Source organism: Cebus imitator, unplaced genomic scaffold (genome assembly GCF_001604975.1).
Source record: "Cebus imitator isolate Cc_AM_T3 unplaced genomic scaffold, Cebus_imitator-1.0 Scaffold772, whole genome shotgun sequence".
Taxonomy (NCBI): Eukaryota; Metazoa; Chordata; class Mammalia; order Primates; family Cebidae; genus Cebus; species Cebus imitator.
This window is the reverse complement of record NW_016108087.1, coordinates 367,716-391,900: the sequence shown is the minus strand read 5'-3', so window position 1 is coordinate 391,900 and position 24,185 is coordinate 367,716. Positions and strand designations below refer to the sequence as shown.

Sequence of the window (24,185 nt, the reverse complement as noted above, 5' to 3'; positions counted from 1 at the left end):
AAAAGAAGTGGGTCCAGTATTTCATTTTGTAGCTGAATGCAATATTTTTTTAAAAAGGCTGGGAAGTGGGTAGGGGTAGGTGGGTATCGCTGTTTTCCTCATTTTGGCAGAGTAATAAAATTTGTCAAATTTCATGTTAACTTACTTTCCTCTGTTATCTGGCCCCTTGATTATCATAGTCACTACGGGAAATGTATAAGTAATTCACATCGCAGACTTTTTCCCAAGCACTATATGGCTAAGTACAGGGAAATTTTCCACTTCTACTTCTGTTACAACTACAAATCTGATGAGAAAATACATGTAAAACTATTTAGCTATATGAGAAACTGAAATAAAAGGAAAATTAAGAAATAAACTCAATAGTTCAAAATTTCCCATTCCAAGTGCAGAGATCTAAATACTACTTTTTTTTCTTTAAACATTAACTGTAACCTGAAACTAAAGAGGAACCATTTTCAGTTACATAAACATTAAGCCTATTGGTCCAGTGATTTGCCTGCATATGCTACTGTTTTTTCACGTCATTTGTACTTAAATGATCTGTGTGTGTGTGTGTGTGTGTGTGTGTGTGTATACATACATATACATATCTTGCCAATTTTCAGGAATTCAAAGTTTACAGTCAATCAATTTGGCAAGTCATATAAATATTGTCAAAAAACTGATCTGAATCAAATATGCTTGTTTCTTAATGCAGTGGAGTTTTACTCAGCATTTAATTTTTTTACATATAAATTATGGGCTACAGAGTTTAAATTAGTATTTGATTAAACATGAGGAAATCATTACAAAAAAGCCTCAAATTCAGATAATTTAAGGTAATGAATATACAAACATAGACACTGAAAGGACAAGGCAATGAAAATTTGCATTCCAACAAAGGTGGAAAATGAGGCTGATGCACAACAGTTTGGAAAGCAGCTTTCTGTACCACATTGTCTACTAGTTCTAAAAAAATACAGATATAATAGAAAAAGTAGAGGACATTTTCATTACCAAACAAACAGTTAAAAGTAACAGAGAAATGTGTTCACAAAATATATCCATCAGTACAATAATCATACTTCATCTAAATCAACACCTAGAAGAGATCCTGTGGAAAGAACTTTTGGGTAGCATTTCAGTTCATTCATTCCTTTGGGGTCAGCCTCCAAGTGGACTCCTGGGGCTCTTCTAGAGGAAGTGTTCAGCACAATGGAAGAATCCAGGGCAGCACAGGAATGCATGACAGGCACTGCTAAATCTACATCTGCTACTTTCACAGAGACCTGCCCTTTCAGAACTTCTACTTTCTCACTGAGCTCATTCCTTTCTATTTGAAGAGCCTTGTACAGCTTCTCTAACCGCTCCAATTTTATTTGAAAGATCATATAATTTTTATCATTAATAGTTTTCTGTAAGAAAAAAAGATAAGATTTATATATCTTATTAAATATCAATTAGGCTACGGTATGCAAAATTGGGTAAACTGAGACAATAAAAAAGTTGCTTTATCACCTCTTAAATCTCACTACATAATGTACTATTTTAAATATTTAAAACTATTCTTGCGTGATGCAATAAAAAACCTTTGTCATATTTCCTTAAAGTAATCAAAATATACATTTTAAGTATTAAGTTGACTTAGTGAAATATAGACAAAATTAAGGCTTTTAACAAAAAATGCCAGCAAAAGTTTTCCTAGAGAAGCATAATAATTGTTAATTCATCTTTTTATATAAAGTAATTTACCAAGGGAATGTACATCTACTTTCTGAAAAAAAAAAAAATTTCCACCTGACAACTGTCAATGTTAACTAGGATAATAAACCATATTATGGTTATTTTCTATAATCTAATAAGCTCTTTAGTAAAGAGCTGAATATATGTTTAAAGTACGTAACATGGCCAGTTGCAGTGGCTCACACCTGTAGTCAAGGCACTTTTGGAGGCTGAGGTGGGTGGATCACAAGGTTGGGAGTCCAAAACTATCCTGACCAACATGGTGAAACCCCATCTCTACTATAAATACAAAAATTAGCTGGGTGTGGTAGTATGCCCCTGTAACGCCAGTTACTTGGAAGGCTGAGGCAGAGGAATCACTTGAATGCAGGAGGAAAGGTTGCTGTGTGCTGAGATCATGCCACTGTACTCCATCCTGGGCAACAGGGCAAGACTCCATCACAAAAAAAATAAAAATAAATCCAAGTATTAAGGGCTATGTTCATTTGCTTGCAGATTTTCTACCCAAATACAAGTAATTTTTAGCCATTTATTCTCATTAGTGAAGTCTAATAAGATGACTGTTAATTGTAAAATCTAACTAAATCAGTTCATTAAATACTATACTATTAAATAATTATTGCTATAAATATTATAATTGGTATAATAAAAATAACTTGAGAAAATGTTTTAAAAAATGCCAAGAGTAGGAGTTCATTAAAGCTGTTTTTACATGGATTTTTCTTCCTTTCAACCATTTTTGACAAAAGAATATTCCAACATTTTCTTATGAAATGTTATAAATAATCCAATCAAATTTACAAAAGTAAAAACTTAAGTGACTGCAAATGTTATACACCTCAGCTGTATTTACAGCAAACTTGGTAAAATGTACTTAAGTTGCCTTTTGGAAATGAATAAATCAAAGTGGTAAAGCAAGTGAGGTACCAGTTCATATTCTCTGGGGAAATCTGAATAAAGCTATCTTTTCTAAAAGCAGAGCAAGTGACTTTCAAAGTCATATTAGCTAAACTAGCAATGTCAGCATTGCTTGCATGTTTACAATCACAAATTCCTGGGCAACACCAGAATATAATGAAGCAAAAAACTAGAGGGGAACAGGGAAGACAGTTTAAGAAGACTCAGTTTGTGTAAGCTCAACTTTGCTATACAGGAAATCAAAATCTAGATATGATAAAGTTGTCTACAATAAAATTTTGAGATAATAATTATGTTGCAGGAAAGGTGTTTATCATATATAACACAATCTAATTCACTGCAGGAAAGAAAACATAAATAAAACTTGTAGTTATTAGGCACACCTTCTGAAGGTAAAGACATACAGGGGATATTTAGTTAAGGCTAAATAATGACTTAGTGTAAGCACCGAAATAAGTAGGTACCCATTATTTAGTCATGTAAAATCTTCTTACCTCTTCAGCCATTTGCAGAAGTATTTTATTATTATTTTCCCATTTGGTACACCACATTACCATTTCTTTTTCCAGTTTTTTAATTTTCTTTGTCAGCTGTGAATCAATAAGATTATAAATTTAAATTCTAAGTTTTATTTCCTGATCTACCACAGAAATCACTTTATAATGTTGTTCCCTTTCTCCATCAGTGCACTCTTCTCCAACAGTTGATACCTATATTGTCTTTATAGGAGTAAGTGTTATTTTTTTGTTAGTAAAGCTTGTCTCAGAAGCTCCTACCATAAAAGCAGCATTAACCAACCCAGAGGTTTCAAATTAAAAGAAAACAAATTTGATGTCCATTATTTCATGGGAATTAGTACATTGAAGCTATACTCTCTCAGTTAAGACTGGCATGTAGTTCATTTCAGCTGTGGAAAGCACACCTGAGACCACCTACTCTATAAGTACATGAAAAAATGTTCAAGAGTTTTCAGGAGGAACGACAAACTAATCCATTTCATCCTTGGAAGGATACACTATCAGCTCCAAAGAACCACAAGAATCCGAAAGCAAATCAGTGTAAGAACTAGAGGTAGCATAATTTAGGTAAGTGACTGGGAAAGAGATATTAATATTTCTGAATCCTCAGTTTCACTTAATTCTTTCAATTCACAAGATTGTTTTATTTCAGATTTTGCGAAGACCAAAATGGTCTAAAAATAAGTGGAGGAAGAACCTGTACTACAAGAACCAATTCCCAGAAACGGATAAAATTTAGTTATATCCTTCGATAAGCTCTGTTCCAAATACATAATATAATAATATAACTCATTACCCGGTAAAGAGCCAGGTAATGTTAGGGAAAATAGGATAGAGCCAATCAATATCTGGTGCTTTGGGTTTACATACAAAACTCATACAAACCCCATGGGAAGAGCACCGGAACATCTAAGTTAAGTGTTGAACAACAGTGATCTTTACACCCACTAAGAAAAGGTATAATTTTACAGCCTCTGTTTTACTTCAATAGTAAGCATATGCTACAATACAAGTAACACTTCACTATGCTTAACAGTCTTCCACGGTAGTCACAAATGAAAGGATGGGCAGGCAGAATTAATCTACTACTCAGTCAAACCTCCAAATTACTTAGTCTAAAAACAAATGAAGTAATTTCAGTATTTAACACAATCAAGCACTGACTGAGTATATGAGCTGTTTTGCTCTTTATTTTTTACAATGAGAGAAAAGATATAGTAACGTTAAACAACTTATTGGTCACCTATAACACAAAAGTTATTAGATTAAAAATTCTGACTAAACTCAACTACATAAGCTCTAATAATAATCATGACTAACATATATTGAATGTTTATGAATTTCCCAGACTCTAGCACGGTACTATCGCCAATAGGCACATTTTTAAAAATCTCAACTCAGATAGGGAAATACCAAGGTAAATGACTCGTAGTAAGGAAATTACAAAGTTGAAGTAAGAGATCTCAGTTTCAGAGTTCATGCTCCAAATTGCAGTGCTATATGTTTATTTTGGGAGATAGTGAATAATGCTGTTTAAAATTGCCATTTTAACCTGTATTCTGAACTAGGATAACCCAGAACATTTTCTACACCTAACTTTAACGACTAGTTTAAATTTAATATTAAGAATACATCTAGTATATTGTGTATATATATATTTTAAATTTCAAAGAGTAAAGATTTTCAGGTTTAGCTACGTACTCAGAAATAAAGCTATTCCTACCAAGATATATTATTACTTTTCTTGGCCTGGATTTTTTAAATAATTTAATGTACGTTTTAATTTACATAAGGCTATGTGAAAGAACTGAGTGCTTAAAAGAGGTGATTAAATAAAAATCACCTACAAATAAACTGTCCTTAATAGAACATTTATGTTTAATTATAATAGAAATCTCAGAATATCGAGATAACTAGCATTCTGGGGCAATTTCAGGGTAAAATGCCTGAATAAGTTGGTGAAAGTTTAAAAAAAGATAATATCAGATTAATATAAACTCATATAAGTAGCAATTATGCTTTTGTTTTTGTTTTTCTTTCAGAGACTGGATCTCCCTCTTTCACCCTGGCTGAAGTACAGTGATCATGGCTCACTGCAGCCTCAACCTCCTGGCCTTAAGAAATTTTTCTACATCAGCCTCCCAAGTAGCTGGGATTACAAATGTACATCACTACACCTAACCACATATTTTTTTCCATGTAGAGCTATGGGAGCCAGGCTGGCCTTGAACTCCTCTCCTCAGGCAATCCTCTTACCTAAGCCCCCCAAAATGCTGGGATTACAGGTATGAGCCACCATGCCTGGCCATGGTTATGCTTAAAATAGCCTCTTATATAAATTAATAATATTCTATTTAAAATATATAAATACCTTTTCAGTTTCCTGCTTGAAGGCTGTAAAGAGTTCATTGGTTTTTGCCATGGTAGTCTGGAATTCTTCAAACTTATCCATATAAATGAAAAGCTATAGAAAAAAAAGATCAAATAAAGTTTCAGAAAAGCAACTTAAAACCCCGAAAGATTTTAAAACAACATAATAACTTTCAAAAGAACATAAACATCAGTTTTGATAAATTACTGAAATAATAACAGATGCACACACCCAATCCCTGGACTGCAGAATATATTGAAATTTTTATAACCCACTGAAAGGCACTGAAACTTCACTGTCTTAATCATCTGTAACTATAAATGTTAAAATGTAAAATCACTTATTAGTTCTACTTTAACAACTGTAATTAAAACTGAACCATAGTGTCATAGCTGTGAATTTCATATAACCATAATGCTTTGGGTATTACTGAGTCTCCTGACATTTGGAAAGATTTCCTTGTAAAAAGAGTACCCATTTGGAGTATTTAGTTTCCTTGACAGTATCTAGATATTAGTTTAATATTAAGGCAACCACTTTCCTTTACATATACAGAAAAAAAACCAGAGCCAAATGGTTTGATAGGGCAGAGAATGAGTAGAAGTACAGCTAAGAAAGAGATAACCTAAAAGAGGTTGAAAAAGCAACTATTTTTACCCTATCATCATCTTAGACTTTTTTTTTATTCTAGCTGGAAGAATAACACTAACCAGCAAGACACGAAGAACATTACATTTATTTATCCTTTTCTCACACTTACAACAGAACGTTCAGAAAAGTAGGGGTGAAAGCATATTAGGAGTCCTAACAGTGGACTTACAAGCAATCAACATTTTAGGGAAAGCTTCATATACGTAAGGCCTAAACGGGTTCAAGAGTGAACTGAATGATTTCATTTTAGACCAGAAAGAAATCCTTTAGGGGCTTATGTATTACATTATCTTCAGGAAACAGGCCCAGAATAATAAACTGTTTTGCTCAGTAAAAGTAAAAAAGAATAAAGAATATTCACAAACAGCATCTTTCAACTTTCACAAATGCTGTATTAAAAATATTAAACACAGCCACTCGAATGAGACAATGCAGAGAGTGATAGCACCCACACTGACTCACAGGCAGAGGGACGACCAAACAAATGCCACTTAGAAGCAAGTTCTGTGTGTGTGTGAAAGAGAAAGGGGTGTTGAAGATAGCAAAGTTACCAGTGATATTAGACTAGAAGAGATAGCTATATGGCAGCCAAATCACGCTTGTACAAAGAAAAGGGCATAGGCCAGGATAAAGAGAAAAAGCAGGGATAGAAATTTAGGGGAATTTGCATATAATGTATAATGATCAAATAACAGTCAAGAGTATGTCCATCATCTTGAATATTAACACTTCTATGTGTTAGGAACATTTCCAGTCCCTTGTTATTTTGAAATAAACAGTGCATTGTTGTTAACTTATTAGCACATTAGATCATTAGAAATTATTTCTTCTATTTCTATGTTTGCACCCATTAGCCAGCCTCTCTTCATTACATTTTTCTACTACCATTCATTCCAATGTTTGGTTTTAGCCTACACTTGACTGCTCTGTGATCGCTTTTTTAGCCCCTACTTCTAAGGATATATGATATTTCTCATCTTGTGTCTAGCTTATTTCACTTAACCTAATGTCTTCCCATTTTCATCCATGTTGTATAGAGGTTTAAAATATCACATGTATCCCCAAAATATGTACATCTATTCTTTATCAATTAAAAAATGTAGAGCAAACTAATGAACACACACAATTTGTTAGCAGGCACTTACCAGGCCTCTGAGGCTACTGTTCTGGAGTTGGGGGCAATAGCAGTGGTTCACGAGGTGAGGGAGTTGCTCTTGTCCTTGAGGGACATTAGAAATTACCAGTTTGGGCACAGTCCATTTTACTAAAGGTGAAACATCCAGGTAAAGACTGTCCCATCTGAAAGTTCAAGTGGGTAGCCCAGAGTGGACAGCCAATAAATGGCAAGTATCATTGCGCCTGAGCCTATTGCTATGGCTAGATTACAAAACAGCGCATCAAGGGATTACAAAGACTTTGAGTATCACCAACAACTCCTGAGAAATGACATGGTTTAACAGCAGAGAATAAGACACTGTAGGGAAAACACCCACATTTAGGTACCACAAAAAGAGGTGATAGTAAAAGAAACAAAATAGTAGCGAAACAAGAGGATTCTATGAGATACAAATCATAGGAAATAGAAACTTTACTAGTGAGAGAAAAGAATGGGCTGGGAATTTAGTGTCTGCTCGTGACTTCTTTTCCAACATTATCAGTGACTCCTACATTCAAGAACATCTTCCAAAGTCAGCTAGGAACTTTTTAACTTCTCCACATCAATTTACATGGACAACTGACTATAAAAAGGGGTTTAAAATTTCTACATAGTAGAAAATTCAAAAAACTTCTGATACTCAACCCCTCCTAAATTTTCACTATCAACTAGCTGGCTTTACCTAATATTGCTACATGGTACAATGATCCCAAAGATAAACATCATTCCAAAGTGGCACTCATGAAGTTGTATGCAGTCTCAATATTAGTGTATTTTAGCATTATGAAAATGATATATAACCTGCCTCTAAAAACCACATTAATAATAGGAAACTCAGAGGCAAGAAGCACATTTCTGATACCTTTCCTTTGAAAGTGAACACACGGCATCTCTTTCCTTTATATAAAAACCAAACAGCACACAAAGACTAATGGCTGTCTAGACTGAAAAATGAAGAGAATTCCATATTTTATGCATTTCTAATTTTATTAATTTATTTACATTTTTTTATTATTATACTTTAAGTTCTGAGTACATGCACAGAATGCACAGGTTTGTTAGAGGTAACATGTCCTATGGTGGATTGCTGCATTTATCACTCCATCATCTACATTAAGTAGTTTTCCTAATGCTGTCACTCCCCTATCCTCCTATCCCCTTCTGCCCTTCCCCTGGTTTTCCACTAGGTGTTTCCCAGCAAGGCCTGGTGGTGTGTCATGTTTTCTCCCTGTGTCCATATGTTCTTATGTTCAACACCCACTTATGAGTGAGAACAAACAGTGTTTGGTTTTTGTTCTTATGTCAGTTTGCTGAGAATGATGGTTTCCAGCTTTATCCATGTCCCTGCAAAAGACATGAATTTAATCTTTTTTTATGGTTGCATAGTACTGTATAATTTGTATGTGCCACATTTTCTTTATCCAGTCTATCATTGATGGACATTTAGGTTGGTTCCAAGTCTTTGCTATTGTGAATAGTGCTTCAATAAACATATGTGTGCATGTGTCTTTATAATAGAATGCTTTACATTCCTTTGGGTGCATATCCAGCAATGAGACTGCTGGGTCAGATGGTATTTCTATTTCTAGATCCTTGAGGAATCCCCATGCTGTCTTTTGCAATGAACTCCCACCACAGTGTAAAAGCATTCCTCTTTCTCCACATCGTCTCCAGCATCTGTTTCCAGATTTTTTTAATGATTGCCATTCTAAATGGTGTGAGATAGCACCTCAATGTGGTTTTGATTTCCATTTCTCTAATGACCAGTGATGATAAGCTTTTTTTGACATTTGTAGGCTGCATAAATGTCTTCCTTTGACAAGTGTCTGTTTATATCCTTCGCTCACTTTTTGATCGGGTTGTTTTTGTCTTGTAAATTTAAGTTTTTTGTAGATCTGGGTATTAGCCCTTTGTCAGATGGGTAGGCTGCAAAACTTTTTTCCCATTCTATTTGTTGCCCGTTGTCTCTAATGATAGTTTCTTTTGTTGTGCAGAAGCTCTTTAGTTTAATTAGATCCCATTTGTCTATTTTGGCTTTTGTTGCCATTGCTTTTGGTGTTTTAGCCATGAAGTCCTTGCCCGTTCCTTGGGCAACAGCATTCAGAGACCCACTATTTTTTTTTTAAAGAGCATACACACACAAATCTTATGTGGAAGTAAGACTGTCTGACCATGTGTAATATTTTAAAATTGCATGTAGCTACCCCTAAGACAAGATTCTAAAGGCTCTAGAGAAAATATCTGGAAGAGAGGAAAGCAGACCCTCAAGATAGGCTGACCAGCCATCACAATCAACCTGGAACTAGGGGTGCCAAAATGAATAAAAATCATTTATGGTGACAAAATGAAACAAAACAAAACAAAACAAAACAAAACAAAACAAAACAAACACCTAAAGGCAAATGAGAATGAATTCATTACCGTAAGAGAAGAGAAATTCCTCAAGAGGACATTGGGAAATTTGATTTGATACTCTATTCTAGTAATCAAAATTACTCCATCTGATTACTAGAATGGAGCAATCAAATCTCTATTCTAGTCTGTGGTTGGGAACAAAGAGACATAAATTCTGCTATTCTCTGTTGTCAAGTTACCTGCTCTTTCAGCTGTACTTCTTGTTGTTTCATTTCTTCATATTTGTGCCTCGATTCTGTTGCTTCTTTTAATAACTAGAAAACAGAAACATTCTGATAGAATACTAAAAACAATTATAAACATGGTTAAAATGCCAACAACCAAATAGGCTTAATCTTCCACTAATTATCCTGGCAGCAATGACAGGTCAATCCAATTATCTCAATATCTAACTACCTGTACCTTTAATCTGCTCCACTAGTGAACACTTAGGAATGTAATAATAATTTCTTCAGGAGAAAAAGTTCCATAGAAGCATAATAAAGTTTACAATATTCAGTGTTGAAATTTTGGGTTTTACATGAGAATAGCTAGACATCTACACTTATAAACAGAAAACATAGCTAGGAATCTTAACATTATCCAGGTCATTTAGAAAGTCCCTCAACTCTGTAGGAGATAAGAAAAGGTTTAAAGAATATATACAGCAAAGCAGTGAAAATAGAGATCTAGATTCTGATCATTTTTTTAAACCACAAGCAAGGAACAGCTAAGGGAAGAAAAGAGGCTAGTTAATATGTGAGTTTTTCAGAAATATAGATAATGAAGATGCTTAATAAGCAGCTGTGAAATTAACTCATTGATTTTCTGAGTTAAAATGTCACACATTATGTAAATAAGCCTTAAACCACAGAATACACAATGTACAAAATTGTGTATATACCTATGAATATACATAGGTATATACACAATTTATACCTCAAGTTGAAATGTGCAATTGTTTCTTTAGTTGTACACTGATACCTGTCAGCTTGCAATGAAGGTCCATGCTGTGTAAAAAATTCATCTCTCTAAACTCTAGACTCATCTAGTATAGGCTCAATGAGGCTTAAATGAGAAAAACACTAATGAACTAATATTCATAACATGCTCTACTCAGGGCCCACATTTCTTGAATGAAGAAAATGTAATATTTCACATTATTAAAATCATTTGCCACATTTTTCATTTATAGAATATATTTCCATTTGCATATATGTAGTTCCATTTCCATTTTAGATTATAGTTCATATGTATGAGTAAACGCATATACTCAAATAACATTTTTTTCCAAGTTCTCAATTATGGGCAGACAAAATATCAATGCCTATTCTACCAACAATGCTGACTAGATTCAGATTATTTTCAAACGTTATCAGAAAATTATACTAGACTATAATAAATCAAAGTAATCATTTACCAATTTTTAAGATGCTCATTTAAAAATAAAATGTAATACTAGATAGGAGACTCATGTTCAGTAAGCTTGGTATAAAATTTAATTGTCCCTAACTCTCAAGGCCTATCTTGCCTAATAACTGACACAATTCTTTAACTTGGTAACCACTATATAGAAATCAAGATTATATTGTTTTTGCATTAATTTAAGCTTATCTCCAGTAAATTTCATATAAAAATTTCATCAGAAATAAAAAGCTTGATGTATTTTAACACACACATAGACACACACATTCTCTTTCTTTNCCCAAATCCAGAGAGTAAAAAAAATTGCATGCCTTGTTACTATGTTAAATGAAAGTTTGTTTTAAATGATTTTGGTTATAATTTTGGCCTTTTCCCCCCAAGAAAAAGAACTTACAAACTCTCTCTCTCTCTGATATCTTTCATCAGCTTCTTTTATCAGCTCTGCTGTTTGTCGAAGTCTGGCATCCACACACTGTTGTTGTAATTCCTTATGTTTAAGTGCTTTATTAATTTGCTATGAGAAAACAGAATTTCTTCCATCACTTACCAAAGAAAAAAACACAATGGGGAGAAAATACAACACAAATTTCTAGAACCCTGCTTACCCTTCTTTTCTACTGCTACCACTGTAGCTAAGAACACTGGTGCCATCTGTCCCTATCACTGCATTAGTGGCTATGAAATATCATTTTGCAAACTATCCCAAACTGGAAAGAGCATAGCCTTCTAAATGCTGCCCCATGCCCCACCCTATCAGACATGGGCTGTCCCCATCATAATCATTATATTTCCTGCTTCTTCCTTACATGGAAAAAAAAAAAAAGCTGATATTTTTATCAAGAAAAAGATGGATAAAGGGATCAAAATATCAAATTCATTTGTTATACACATAATTCCTAGACTTTTTTTTCCACAAAATCTTCTGAAATTCCTTAAGTGTTGGTACCCTGATAAAAGGATAAAAATGGACTGGAGCAAATCCTAGTTGATTGTATATTCCAGGACAAACTCTTTTGCTGGTGAAACAGTTCCTTTATCTGCAAAGGTAGATGACTATACCTAACTTGCAGAGTTCCTGTGCAAATCTATTGCAAGAATTATACTGTGTAAGGTGCTTGATGTCTGGCACATATTAAACATTTGATAAAAGCCTGTTATTATTTAAAAACTATATCATTAAGTGCTTACACATGTACAATAAACTCATTATGAAATCCCTTCACACATGAAGACTCTATGTGAAGGAAGAAATGCTAGGTGAAAATAATGTATCCAAATTAAGTTTTGAGGAGAATGCAACAGATAATATGTCTTACTAGGCAATTGATATTATCACTACTCAATTATTTTCTGACAAAAGAAAAAGTCTAAAATCTAAAGAAGACATATAGCTAGTATAATGTGAACATATGTACTCTCCCCATCTGCTACTTCTATAGCAAATTTGGAGAGTTTAATACAGTTAATATAAATTCTAAATAGTAAAATAATAAAAATAAATAATAAAAATCATTTTTAATACCATCATTAAAAACAATGGAATTTAAAGGGTCCTTTTAAAGAAAGCTGATAGATTTATAGAACAAATTTAATGTTCAAAAGTTCACTATATAGGCCTAAAAAAATTCTTTAATAAATGCATTCCAAGGAGCAAAAAAGGAGAAGCTAATATCTAATATATAGATATTAGAAAGACTTGAGATATATTAAAATAATAAAATGTTATGAACCCTATTTTGATCTTGATATAAATAATCCTAAGAAAAAGAGAAGTAACAGACATTTGAACTGTAAAGTGACAGGGTATGTAATTACATAGTAATTGTTTAATTTTTTGGTGTAAAAATAGTACTGTTTATGGCTTAAAAAGAATCACTTCATGATGCACATTCCAATAGTAATAAATACAGTGATATAACATCTTTGATTTGCTTTAAAAAACAACAGTTGCTAGAAATAAAAGTAAATAATTACTGAAGCCAAGTGATATATCCTACTATAAATTAACAACTTCCCTAATAAATTTGAAACCTTGCTGAAACACAGAGGAAGATGGTTTAAAAGATACTCAAAATCTTAAAGAAAAACATTTTCAAAAGTAGCACGAAAATGTGTAAATTAAATATTTGATATACATAATACAGTATTTATTGTTTTAATATGTTCAAGTTGTCACATTCTTTTTATTTGCAATTTTTATCTATTTAGTAAAGAATTCAACATGTATTTTACTAGCTTCAGGCACAATAAAGGGGATGCATTCTTTGAAAATAAAAATCACCCTATCTATTTGACCTCTAAAAGTTAACAAACAACAACAACAAATAAGCAGGTTATCATCTATTTGCTTTTGATTTAGACATAATACAACTTCCATATCAATTTTTAAAATAACATCAATGACCAAATTCAACAACTATGAATCTTCCAGCAACCTTTTTACTTCACTGATTACACAATCAATACACCTAGGTGATGGATAATTAGTAAGTTCTTTATTCTCACAAATAGCACAATTTTTGTACTCAGTATAGTACAGCAGATACAGTGCAATGTGCTATATGTTGTACAGATTGTCAAAAAAATCTGAGATACAGAGTATTTGGGGAACAAATCTGTATTAGATGGGATAAAAGAAAAAAAATCTATGCTATAATCACAATCTTGTAGTATCATTTGGCAGACAAGTGGTACATATATCCTGGAAATCACTTCACTTATCAAATCCACTGACATTGGGACAAGTGATGCCCCAATTTAGTCATTCTGTTTACTGGTTCCTATGCTTTTCCTAATAAACATGTAATTTCCACTGTGCATACATAAAAGTTCTAAAATGCTGGCCTGTGAAAGAATTTTTATTTTATACTATGGTGAAGCTTTTGCTACTTGTGAGCAGCTATCTATAAACAAACCAAATGTCATTTACCTCTTCCCTCAATGCATATTGGTCTGTGAGCTTGTTCAGTTTCTCTCCCAGTTCAGTGTTCTCCTGCTGGAGTTTGGCATTGTGTATTTCGTGCTGTTCCAGCTGGGCTTGAATTTCAGTTAAAGTAATTTGGAAATGTGCAGTAGCTTCTTTAAGGCCTTCTTCCTCCTTTTTTCTCTGCTGCATATATTCTTTCTTATTATCCAAAATAATGTATGTTAAAAGTATAGACCTATAGATAAAACTCTCAAAAAAAGAACCTATTTATATGTAAGTTCATTTATTGCTGCCATGAGGTATTGCTTTTAAACTATAACTCCTCCCCCTTATTTATGATCAGAAAGCTCTAATTTAAAAGCAAGCAGCTTTTTCTAACTAGATAGTGAAAAGCAAATGCCTTGCTATTAAGTATTATCTGATAATCCAGGTATTCACTATATTATTATATGTAAGTAAGGTGCTTCTCCACACAGTTTCTTCAATGTTATTTCCCCAAATGTCATCCTCATTGGTTAGGCACTATATCATCCTACAACAGCCTGAAGGTCTTGCTGCTTACTTTCTGAGTCACATTTTCCATTTTCTAAGGGGGAAGGGACAAACTAAATCATTACTTTACAAAGTTTAACTTCAAAATCGTACTAGGCTACAGTTTCAAAAGATCTCTGTCTAAATAGTTATCACTACAGTCTAAATGTTGACAGTGCCATCTACTTTTATTATATTTAAATCCAAGATTTCAAAATCAAGGGGGAAAAAAAAACCTTACAGGTAAGACCCTACGTCATGAGCTGTCCTATGTTTTTGAGACTTTACTGTGATGAAGGCAATACAGCTCCATCCACATAATATTCCAACTACACACCGCCACCCCCAGCAATACCACAGAGTCAGATAAATTATTCTGATGGGTGGGAAATTCTTTCCAGGGTCTCTGCTTTTTACTTCCATTATTGAGAAAAACTGTCATACTTCTTCCCTCTTCCACTATAATCAGCTTAGCTGTAAGTAGTATTCTAAAAGTATTTAGCAGCCAAATAGCCAAAGATGGTGGAATGTAGTTTAGCAATCTATACTGGTAACTTTTATAGTAGAGCTCTACAATGTGTTTTTCCTTCTCACACTCACACTGACTATGGCTACTGGTTTCTTCATTTCAGTCAATATTTTCACTCATTACCAAAAGAGGACACAGTAATCAGCTACATCATGGTCAACGAAAAATCTGGCATCTTTGAGCTTTTTAATCAGGAGATCTGTTAACATAAAATCAATGTCATCTAGACTGTTAAGATCAAGTATGTAGTACATTAAGGTAGAAATTATCCTAAAATCTGAAAGTAAAGTTTACATACAAAGAGTGAGTCTTAAATTCAGAACTGCCTCACAGGTAGCACCAGCTCAAGCCAATCAAAAAAGGTATTTCTGTTTTGAGAACTCCACAAAGTATTCTGCTTAGGAATTTGATCTACTAGCACAAGTGTACACGAGCCAGTTAACTAGCAGCCATTATAACAACTATTTCCCATTAAAAGAAGCAGACCATGAATTTACTTCAAGTAGATACAAGGCTATTAAAAAAGCAGCCTAAGTAGTTCTTGAAACCCAGTAAAATAAACCAACTAACCTTTAATGTCTTATTTTGACGCTGAAGTTCCCTGCAAAGTGACTCTAGCTTGCTTCTTGCCAAGAGGGTCTTGCTGTGTTCACTCTGCAAAGGAACTTTCTCTTTGATAATGTGAGCTTGCTTTTTCTGAAGAATTTTCATTTGTCTCTGAACATTCCTCCTTTCCTCCAGCTAAAATTAATAACCACTTTACATTTAGAAAGTACAGTAAGAATCTGAGTCACAGCCCTAAACTGCAATTACAGCCATGGAACATTTTATGTTCCTCTTTTTTCTAGTAACAGGAAAGTATATAAATAATTTTGTGTAGCAAGAAAGGTAATCTTAACCTCTATTTTTTATTAATAGAAACAACTTTTTCATCATAAACTTCTTTCAAACTAAAACAATTTAGTTTTACTGTTCTACAAGTGCTAGTTTACTAAAACAGCTACCAAAATTAGAACACAATAAGCAATGGTCAAGACTAATCAGTAAATTCAGTTTTAGATTATAATGATTCCATTTTATGCTACCAGATAACATACTGGTCTTCCTGATAATTGAGTAAAGCTTTTATGAAAAATAAAACATTGGCAAGGCAAACATTTCAAGAGAGAATGACATATCAAGAAACCTATCAAACATCCCTGCAGGCAATATTCTTATACCTATTAAGAACACCTTTATTGGCCTGGGATGGTAGTTCATGACTGTAATCTCACTTAACACTCTTGACAAGTTGAGGTAGGAGGATCACTTGAGCCCCAGAGTTCACAATCACCTGGGAAACATATCAAAACTCCGTCTGTACAAAAAATGTTTTAAATTAGCCAGGCATGCTCGTGCATACATGTAGTGCCAAGTACTCAGGAGGCTGATACAGAAAAATTGCTTGACCACAGGAGTTCAAGTCTGTAGTGAATTGTGCTTGCACCACAGCACACCAGCCTGAGTGAGAGTGCAAGACTCTAAAATAAATAAACGAATAAACAATGCAGTATTTCAGTAACTCCCACCTCTATCATGGCCAATTTTAAAAAGTGCTCTTTTCAGATCTACTAATCAGAATCTGCAATATGACAATCCTTGTGTAATTTCTATGTGTTTGAGACCACACTAGACCACCAAGCTACACTACATGCAGTCAATTTGCTCTTTCTTCTCTAAACCTTTTCTGTTGATTTTCCTGCTAGGAAATCTCCTAACCTTCTAGTGCACTGCTTTTTCTACCAGAAATTTAAATTATTTTGTCAATCTTTTATCTTCTTGGTGTCTATCTTCTTTATCTAGCATTTCTCATGAGTTTCTTCACATTGATGTAACAATTAAGACTGCCTTCTATATCTAATGGAAACATTCCTTTCCTGAACACAGCAATCAACAATCTTATTTTCTGCCTGCCATCTTTGCTTTTGGACAGTTTAAGCTATTTGCTTTTATGCTTAGGGATTCCTGCTTCTCAAAATATCAGAAGATGCCAAGGTGATGACAAGTTGGTGACACCTGAAGATTCCAGCTAAGTGAAGTAAATACAGACCATTTCAGAAAATAGTAACTATTATTGTTGTTTTATTCTTAGAGCTGATTATTAACTAAATATTTGTTTTGTGCATTTAAGGTATGCAATTGCTTCTTTACCATTATTCAAAAATGTGCAAAACCATCAGTGATAATACCCATAAATGTTTCACAAAACAGAAATTTAGCATTTACATTAATTATAAAAATTTATCATGATTCTTTAAAAAGTTCTACATCTTTCTCATTATTTGCTTTACAAAAACTAGAAGGGTTTCCCTTTTGAGAATGTTTCCATAATCTCCAAAAAAGAAGAGTTTTATTTGAAATCATATAGGTCAAAACAAACACTTTTATGGGGTGAACTTCTCTGGAAGATGGAAAAAGGAACAATGTTTGGTATACAGCAGATATTAAATAAATATTTCCTGAGACAGTACAATTTTACTAAACAATTTTATCTAATTCACATTTTTGTGTGTGTGTTTGTGTGATGGAGTCTTGCTCTGTTGCCCAGAATGGAGTGTAGTGGTGCAATCTTGGCTCACTGCAATCTCCACCTCCCTAGTTCAAGCAATTCTCCTGCCCCAGCCTCCTGAGTAGCTGGGACAACAGGCATGTGCCACCATGCCCAGCTAATGCGGTTTCACCATGTTGGCCAGAATGGTCTTGATCTCTTGACTTGTGATCCACTGCCTCGGCCTCCCAAAGTGATGGGATTACAGGCGTGAGCCACGGTGCCTGGCCCTAACTCGCAATATTAGTCAACAATAGCTAGAGCTTGTGCAGAATTGCAGAATTCCTTTAGGAAATTTTAAATACAGAAATGACTTCCTCCCAATTGTCAGGCATCTTAAGCATATTTTAAAAACTGCTGATGTAGAACTAAGGCTGACTGAGTTTTAGGAAATTTATTTCATATTTCAAAAAGTATTATAATGTTCTATACATCATTTTACAAGATGACATCACACACACACCAATAAGTAGTAAAGAAAGATTATTTTCTTCAATTTTGAGATAAAATGTCATTTAATATTTAAAGATACATCAAAATTATATTTTAAAATCTTATCAAGCACACATATATTTTATTATATTTTCTGTGGTCCTTGCTCCATTGAATAAATACTCACAAGATCAGCATATTTCTTACAGAGAGCTGCCAGCTTCTCCTCTGGAGTTGAAAGAATGTTTAGGGCTTGCATCAATAATAAAACTTCTTTTCCTGATGATTAATAAGATTAAGAAAAGTACCAGAAGAAGGCTGAAATCAATCCAATCTGTAAATTCCATGTAAACCTCTATGTTGAGACATCCAGAGTAAAATGTTATCGCTCTGATTAAAAACAGATTTACCTATTAAATTCAGGAAACTTTTAAATAATTGTGATTTAGCAGGTACTTCCTCTAGCTGCACAGATTTCTTCATTTACCAAGCACCACTGCTAGCTATTTAGCCCTTAAACAAACTGAAGGATAATTATTGCAAATTTAAGAACTACTCTTGCCTAACCACTATTTAGACATTAGCATTCCAAGTTAAGATATTTAAAAGGGCAAAGAATAAAGTTTCCTGCTAGCCAAGTACAACTATACAAGGGTGGTTAGTTGCTATGCACTGTCTAAGATGCACATAATGCTTTATAACATGTAAGTTTTGCTACGAACAATTTAAACAAGTTATTATTGTTTGGGATGATCTATTAAGCATATTCTAGGTGTCAAGTTTAGTTCTTAAAAAAAGGAAGTCCAAACAGCTCTTCCCTTGAGGAAAAGTATTCCAAGAGTACTGCAATAACATTGGAATGGAAAAGCAAGTAGCTGCAAAAGAAAGGGTCAAACGGTGCCTCAAAATACATAATAATGTTCTACTGGTAAAGATGGGGATAGGTGACTTTTGATTTGTTCTCTCTTTCATATATAACACAGTTCTTTAAAAAATAATCTTTAAAAACCTTTACTTTTGGTATGCTTTACTGAGTATGTTTGAGGGAAGGAAAACAGGCTGATTTCAAATAATAATTTTGTCTGCACATAAAATTTTAGTACTAAATTCTTTTCTCATTCACACCAAAGCCAAGTAAGAAAGAAAGGCTGAGCAGCGTAAGTAGCTCACCTGTAATCCTGACACTTGGAAAAGCCAAGGCCAGAGGATTGCTACAGGACAGTATACTAAGACCAGCTTGGGCAATATAATGAGGCCCTGTCTTTACAACAAAATAAAAATAAAAAATTAGCCATGTGTGGAAGTGTGTGCCTGTAGTCCCAGTACTCTAGAGTCTGAAGAGAGATGATCATGAGCCTAGGAGTTCAAGTCTACCATGAGCCATGACTGTATCACTACACTCCAGTCTGGGTGATAGAGCAAGATCCTGTCTCTGTAGAAAATAAATAAATAAATATTGTTATTGAATGTGTACGTAGAAGGAACAACTGTAATATAACCTGCATTTTCATAAAGATTTTCATTTTAAACTATTTTAAGATTTTAACATCAAGCTATATTTTACATATACACATGGATATCAATTTTGAAGATATCTGTCTTATTTGCAAGGAATTACAATTACTTTATCTTCCAGAATAACAGAAAATGAAGTCAGAAGAAAAATTCCAAGTTTATAGTCATATATAAAAGTCACTTATTAATGTAAATGTTAGTACAAAAAGGATGAAACACTGAGGGCAACTATTAAGATATTTCAGATTTCAGTCATGAACTGTGACATATCATAGTCTTAATCCTAACTGTTAAACTAATGGAGTAGAAGGGATAAACCAATTTCTAAAAATCACTTTTAACTCTTTCTAAATTACAGACAACATTATATCCTCTTTAAATTTCAGTGAATTATCTTTTAACCAAAAATCAAATACATGTTGTTTTCATACTAATTATTGGTTCAATTATTTTCAAATGTACCAAAAGCAATGTAAATCAAATACTAATTTTATCAAAATCTCCCCAAAGTTTCTTAAAACATCAGTTCTTGTTACATAGAGAAATAACTAAGGTTCTTATAATTGGGCTTCATATTTTGCTATTTCTGCTCTCTACACATAACTGCAGATGTTAGATTGGCTAAACCAACTGAAGAAACAGTCTCCTTGGCAACATTTACCTCCAAACAGGCCAAGGTCATAATCACTTGTGCTGCAACAAATGTAAAACCAAAAGACTAGTATGTGATAACATCCAATCACAGAGCAGAGGTCATTACCTAAGACTTTTTCTTTGTTCATGTTGCATTCCAAATCTTGTTGACCACAGGGAGGGACTGCTTCTTGCTCAGGACGCTTTCTTGACTCTTGTGTGCAGTATGCTGGGCTCACCCCACCCCTGTTCTGTGTTATAAAGTCACCTTCTTTGTCTTCCAATAAATGTTTATTACCTGTGCCACCATGGTTTGAGTGTTGATGTTGAAGAATATCGTTTGATACTGAGTTACACAACACACCTGCTTCCTCCCTTAGCCCACAAATTCCAGCTTCTTCCATTATGCTATTCGCAATCTAGAGGGAGGGAGAGTGAGCAAAAAGGTTGAGGAAAGGGTTAAATCAAATGTTATTAAGAAAAGCAAGCAGTGCTAAAAAGTACAATTTTCCTTCCGACTATGCTTTTCTACTTTTTGCATACCTGGCAATCAACAAATAGGTCATACAGCCTGACAGCTTCTTTTCCTTTTCATAGTGTTATTTATTTATTTATTTATTTATTTATTTTTCGAGACAGAGTTTCACTCTTGCTACCCAGGCTGGAGTGCAATGGCGCGGCTTTGGCTCACCGCAACCTCCGCCTCCTGGGTTCAGGCAATTCTTGTCTCAGCCTCCTGAGTAGCTGGGATTACAGGCACGCGCCACCATGCCCAGCTAATGTTTTTTGTATTTTTAGTAGAGACGGCGTTTCACCATGTTGACCAGGATGGTCTTGATCTCTTGACCTCGTGATCCACCCACCTCGGCCTCCCAAAGTGCTGGGATTACAGGCGTGAGCCACTGCACCCGGCCCTGTGTTTTTTGTTTTTTTTTTTTTTTTAAATAACACTACTTCTTAACAATCTAAAGTAAATACAGTACTTTGTAAGATTCATAGAGTGGTGACTTAATTGCAAAGTACAAAGATATTACAATTAAATCATTACAGGTTACTGTCATATAATAGTAGCATAAGATAATCCAAGGCTCAATTCTCCACAAAACAGTGAGAGCTGGCAAATTTGTCATGATCAGCTTTTTCAGATTTCTACAATCTTTTAAAAACTTTACAACACAAGGGAAACCTTACTGAATAAAAACATTGGTTTCTCCATAATAGACAACTGTAAGATTTTTCATTCCCTGCCTAACATCCTTACTCCCTAAAGTAACAGTAGCCAGCAGGACTCCTGGTGAAAATTGCTAGTGCCAGAGTGAGCAATGAGGACCTTAAAACAGTGAACCTAGGTTTAAACTTGTCTAAGCTCTCCTGAGAAGGCTGTGCATAAGGTTGCCTTTGTTTTGCCAAATGGAGACCTGAGGCTGCTTTCAGGAAGTGTCAGCAAAGAGCATTAAAGGCATGAGTATTGAGTGAACCAATACTGTTTGTAACATGACTTCTGCTACATTAATGAGAAGAATGGTTAGGCATGGGGCCAAATTTCCCTGTTCCTAAATGAAAGCAAAGTCCACACATAGCTCCCTTGGCATATTGCGGAGCTCTGGTGAATGAACAGCTAATCCATGGAGACCTTCTGAGTCTCTGCTTGTGTCCCAGTGTCCCAAAGGAACGTTGGGACATTGAAAATAGCTATCCCCCAAAGGGACCATGCCCTCTCAGGTTCCCCAAGTAATAATAGCATCTGTCTGTTCCTGGAATGACTAAATAATGACTAGAGGAGTGGGGAAAGACATCCAGAAATAATTATATGGTTTTATTTGTGAGATTCGGGAGCTGGGGCAAAAAGGATGAAAGATTATATTAATATAAAACTATTTTGAAAATTCAGCATTCTACCCTTGACTACTCTTTAAGCATAATTCTTCTTTTTTTTCCCTGACAAATCAAGGTGCAGAATGGGACTAGGGGATCCACCTAACTGGTTTCCCCTGTGAGACTGACTTAATCTAGATCACAAGGATACTGAGCACAAAGTCTCCCTATGATGCCCCACACAAGCAACAGAGGAGAACATAATGGAGCTCTGAAAGGTTTATGGAAACTCTCATCCATCTGTCATCTCACACTTCTGGACAATACATGTCCTGTGAGTAAGGGACGAATGAACAGAAGTCAAAGTTAAAGTTTCTAGAAATACAGACTGTAGCAGCAGAAAAACCTAAGTAGAAGGGAAGTAACATATTAAGACTAAAACACAAGAACAGGTAATTAATTACTCCATCTTATTTTAAATCTGTTCTTGAAGCCTTACACACACACATGCACATGCACACACACACGCACACAGACACACTTTTGTTTATCACTCCTAAAGAAAGTAAGCCTACTAAATTTGCATTCATAGCCACTCAACTCAAATGATTTGATGCCATTTAAATGAAAACATTAGTGTATGCCCCACCTCCCGAATCTCCCAAATAAAACTCATATTAATTTTCTCTGGACGGCTTCCCCCACTCCTCTAGTCATCATTTAGTCATTCCAGGGACAGACAAATGCTATCCACATTGTGTCACACACAGAAATGGCCAATAGTCTGAGTGGTCTCAGGTCCTGCAAAAAAGACTCATTTCATTCACTTAACAGCCAGACAAGCAGCCATTCTAAAGCACAGTAACCCTGTGGCCACCTTAACACGGATACAGGTCCAGTTAGGAAGACCTCAACAATCATAAACACTTTATTTGCAGACAGACCACATTTGTCTCCTGGGGGGAAGCCACGTATTAGATTAACATTAGAAAACATTGTGACTGCTATTTCAGATGTAGTTATAACAGTTCTTCAAGTGTTTAAGAAAACACAGTAGATTATGTAACCATATAAACAACTGTGAAGTGCTGTACACAATGAGGATATCTTTGCCTATTTGTTGGAGCCCTGAAGGGGGAAAACTGATTCATTTATATGCACATTAAAGTACTTATCTCTACAACAGGAGTCACTCCATTAAAAAAGTGAAAAATGTTTGAGATTTTTAACTAGTTAACTTATGAGATAAACTTAACAGGTCTGGTCCTAGCCTTTGCTGGTCAGATTCAACACCACAGCCAATGAAGATGTATAATCAAGGGAAAATTGAACAGCAGTCAGTATGGTATTTCTATCTTATGAATAGAGATACAGAGCACCTTTGTTCCAATGTATTTTTTCAAGGATGCTTGTATAGCAAGAAGACTTAGAAAAAAATAACAATATATTAACATGTATAAACAAAGAGCAGGTCTGCTTACTACCTGTGTGGCTTATAATAAGCTTAGCGGCTTATCTCATTACCTTATATTCTTTCTGGAGACTCTCTGGGAGAATCTGTGCCCTAGTCTCTTCCACAGGCTAACAATTTATTGAGATTTATTAATATTAGATAGAGGTTGCCTGCATTTCTTATATCTCTACTTCCTCTATCTTCAAAACTAGGAATGACAAGTCCAGTCCTATGCATAATGCCATCTCTCTAGTTCTGACACTTCTGCCCGCTTTTTTCGGCTATAAAGATTCTTGTGATTTCACTGGGCACATCCAGACAACCCTACATAATTTTTCTTTCCTCAAATCCCTAACTTTAAATGACATCTACAATAGCACCTTTTCCCAACATGATAATTCAGCATTAAATGCATGAGTATTTCAGGACTTAAAACATAGTCATGTTTGGGCAGCCATTACTCTGTCTACCACACTGCCCAATGTAAAATTATTCACGTTCTGTACATTCATGATTTGTCTTCCCTTTTGTAGATACTGTCTGGTTCTCAACAGATCACCCTACAGGAATTGAGGTTCAGGACAAAAGTGCAAATGTGGATATAGT

At 34.5% G+C, this 24,185-nt stretch overlaps 1 protein-coding gene across 2 annotated transcripts in view; it reads right to left on the bottom strand.

The window, feature by feature from the left end:
• Window positions 1–711: 711 nt before the first annotated feature.
• Window positions 712–24,185, bottom strand: part of LOC108297102 (gamma-taxilin-like) — a 36,621-nt gene continuing 13,147 nt past the window's right edge. The window contains exons 2-10 of one of the 2 annotated variants that reach the window (XM_017519740.2): window positions 20,439–20,730; window positions 18,351–18,442; window positions 15,715–15,885; window positions 14,088–14,282; window positions 11,553–11,672; window positions 9,934–10,008; window positions 5,533–5,625; window positions 3,138–3,233; window positions 712–1,397 (exon numbers count right to left, since the gene is read on the bottom strand). In XM_017519740.2, coding sequence (XP_017375229.1) covers window positions 1,062–1,397; window positions 3,138–3,233; window positions 5,533–5,625; window positions 9,934–10,008; window positions 11,553–11,672; window positions 14,088–14,282; window positions 15,715–15,885; window positions 18,351–18,442; window positions 20,439–20,715 — 1,455 coding nt within the window. In that variant the 5' untranslated portion in view covers window positions 20,716–20,730 and the 3' untranslated portion in view covers window positions 712–1,061. The remainder of the gene's footprint in view (window positions 1,398–3,137; window positions 3,234–5,532; window positions 5,626–9,933; window positions 10,009–11,552; window positions 11,673–14,087; window positions 14,283–15,714; window positions 15,886–18,350; window positions 18,443–20,438; window positions 20,731–24,185) is intronic. The other variant, XM_037735288.1, reaches the window with a different exon arrangement.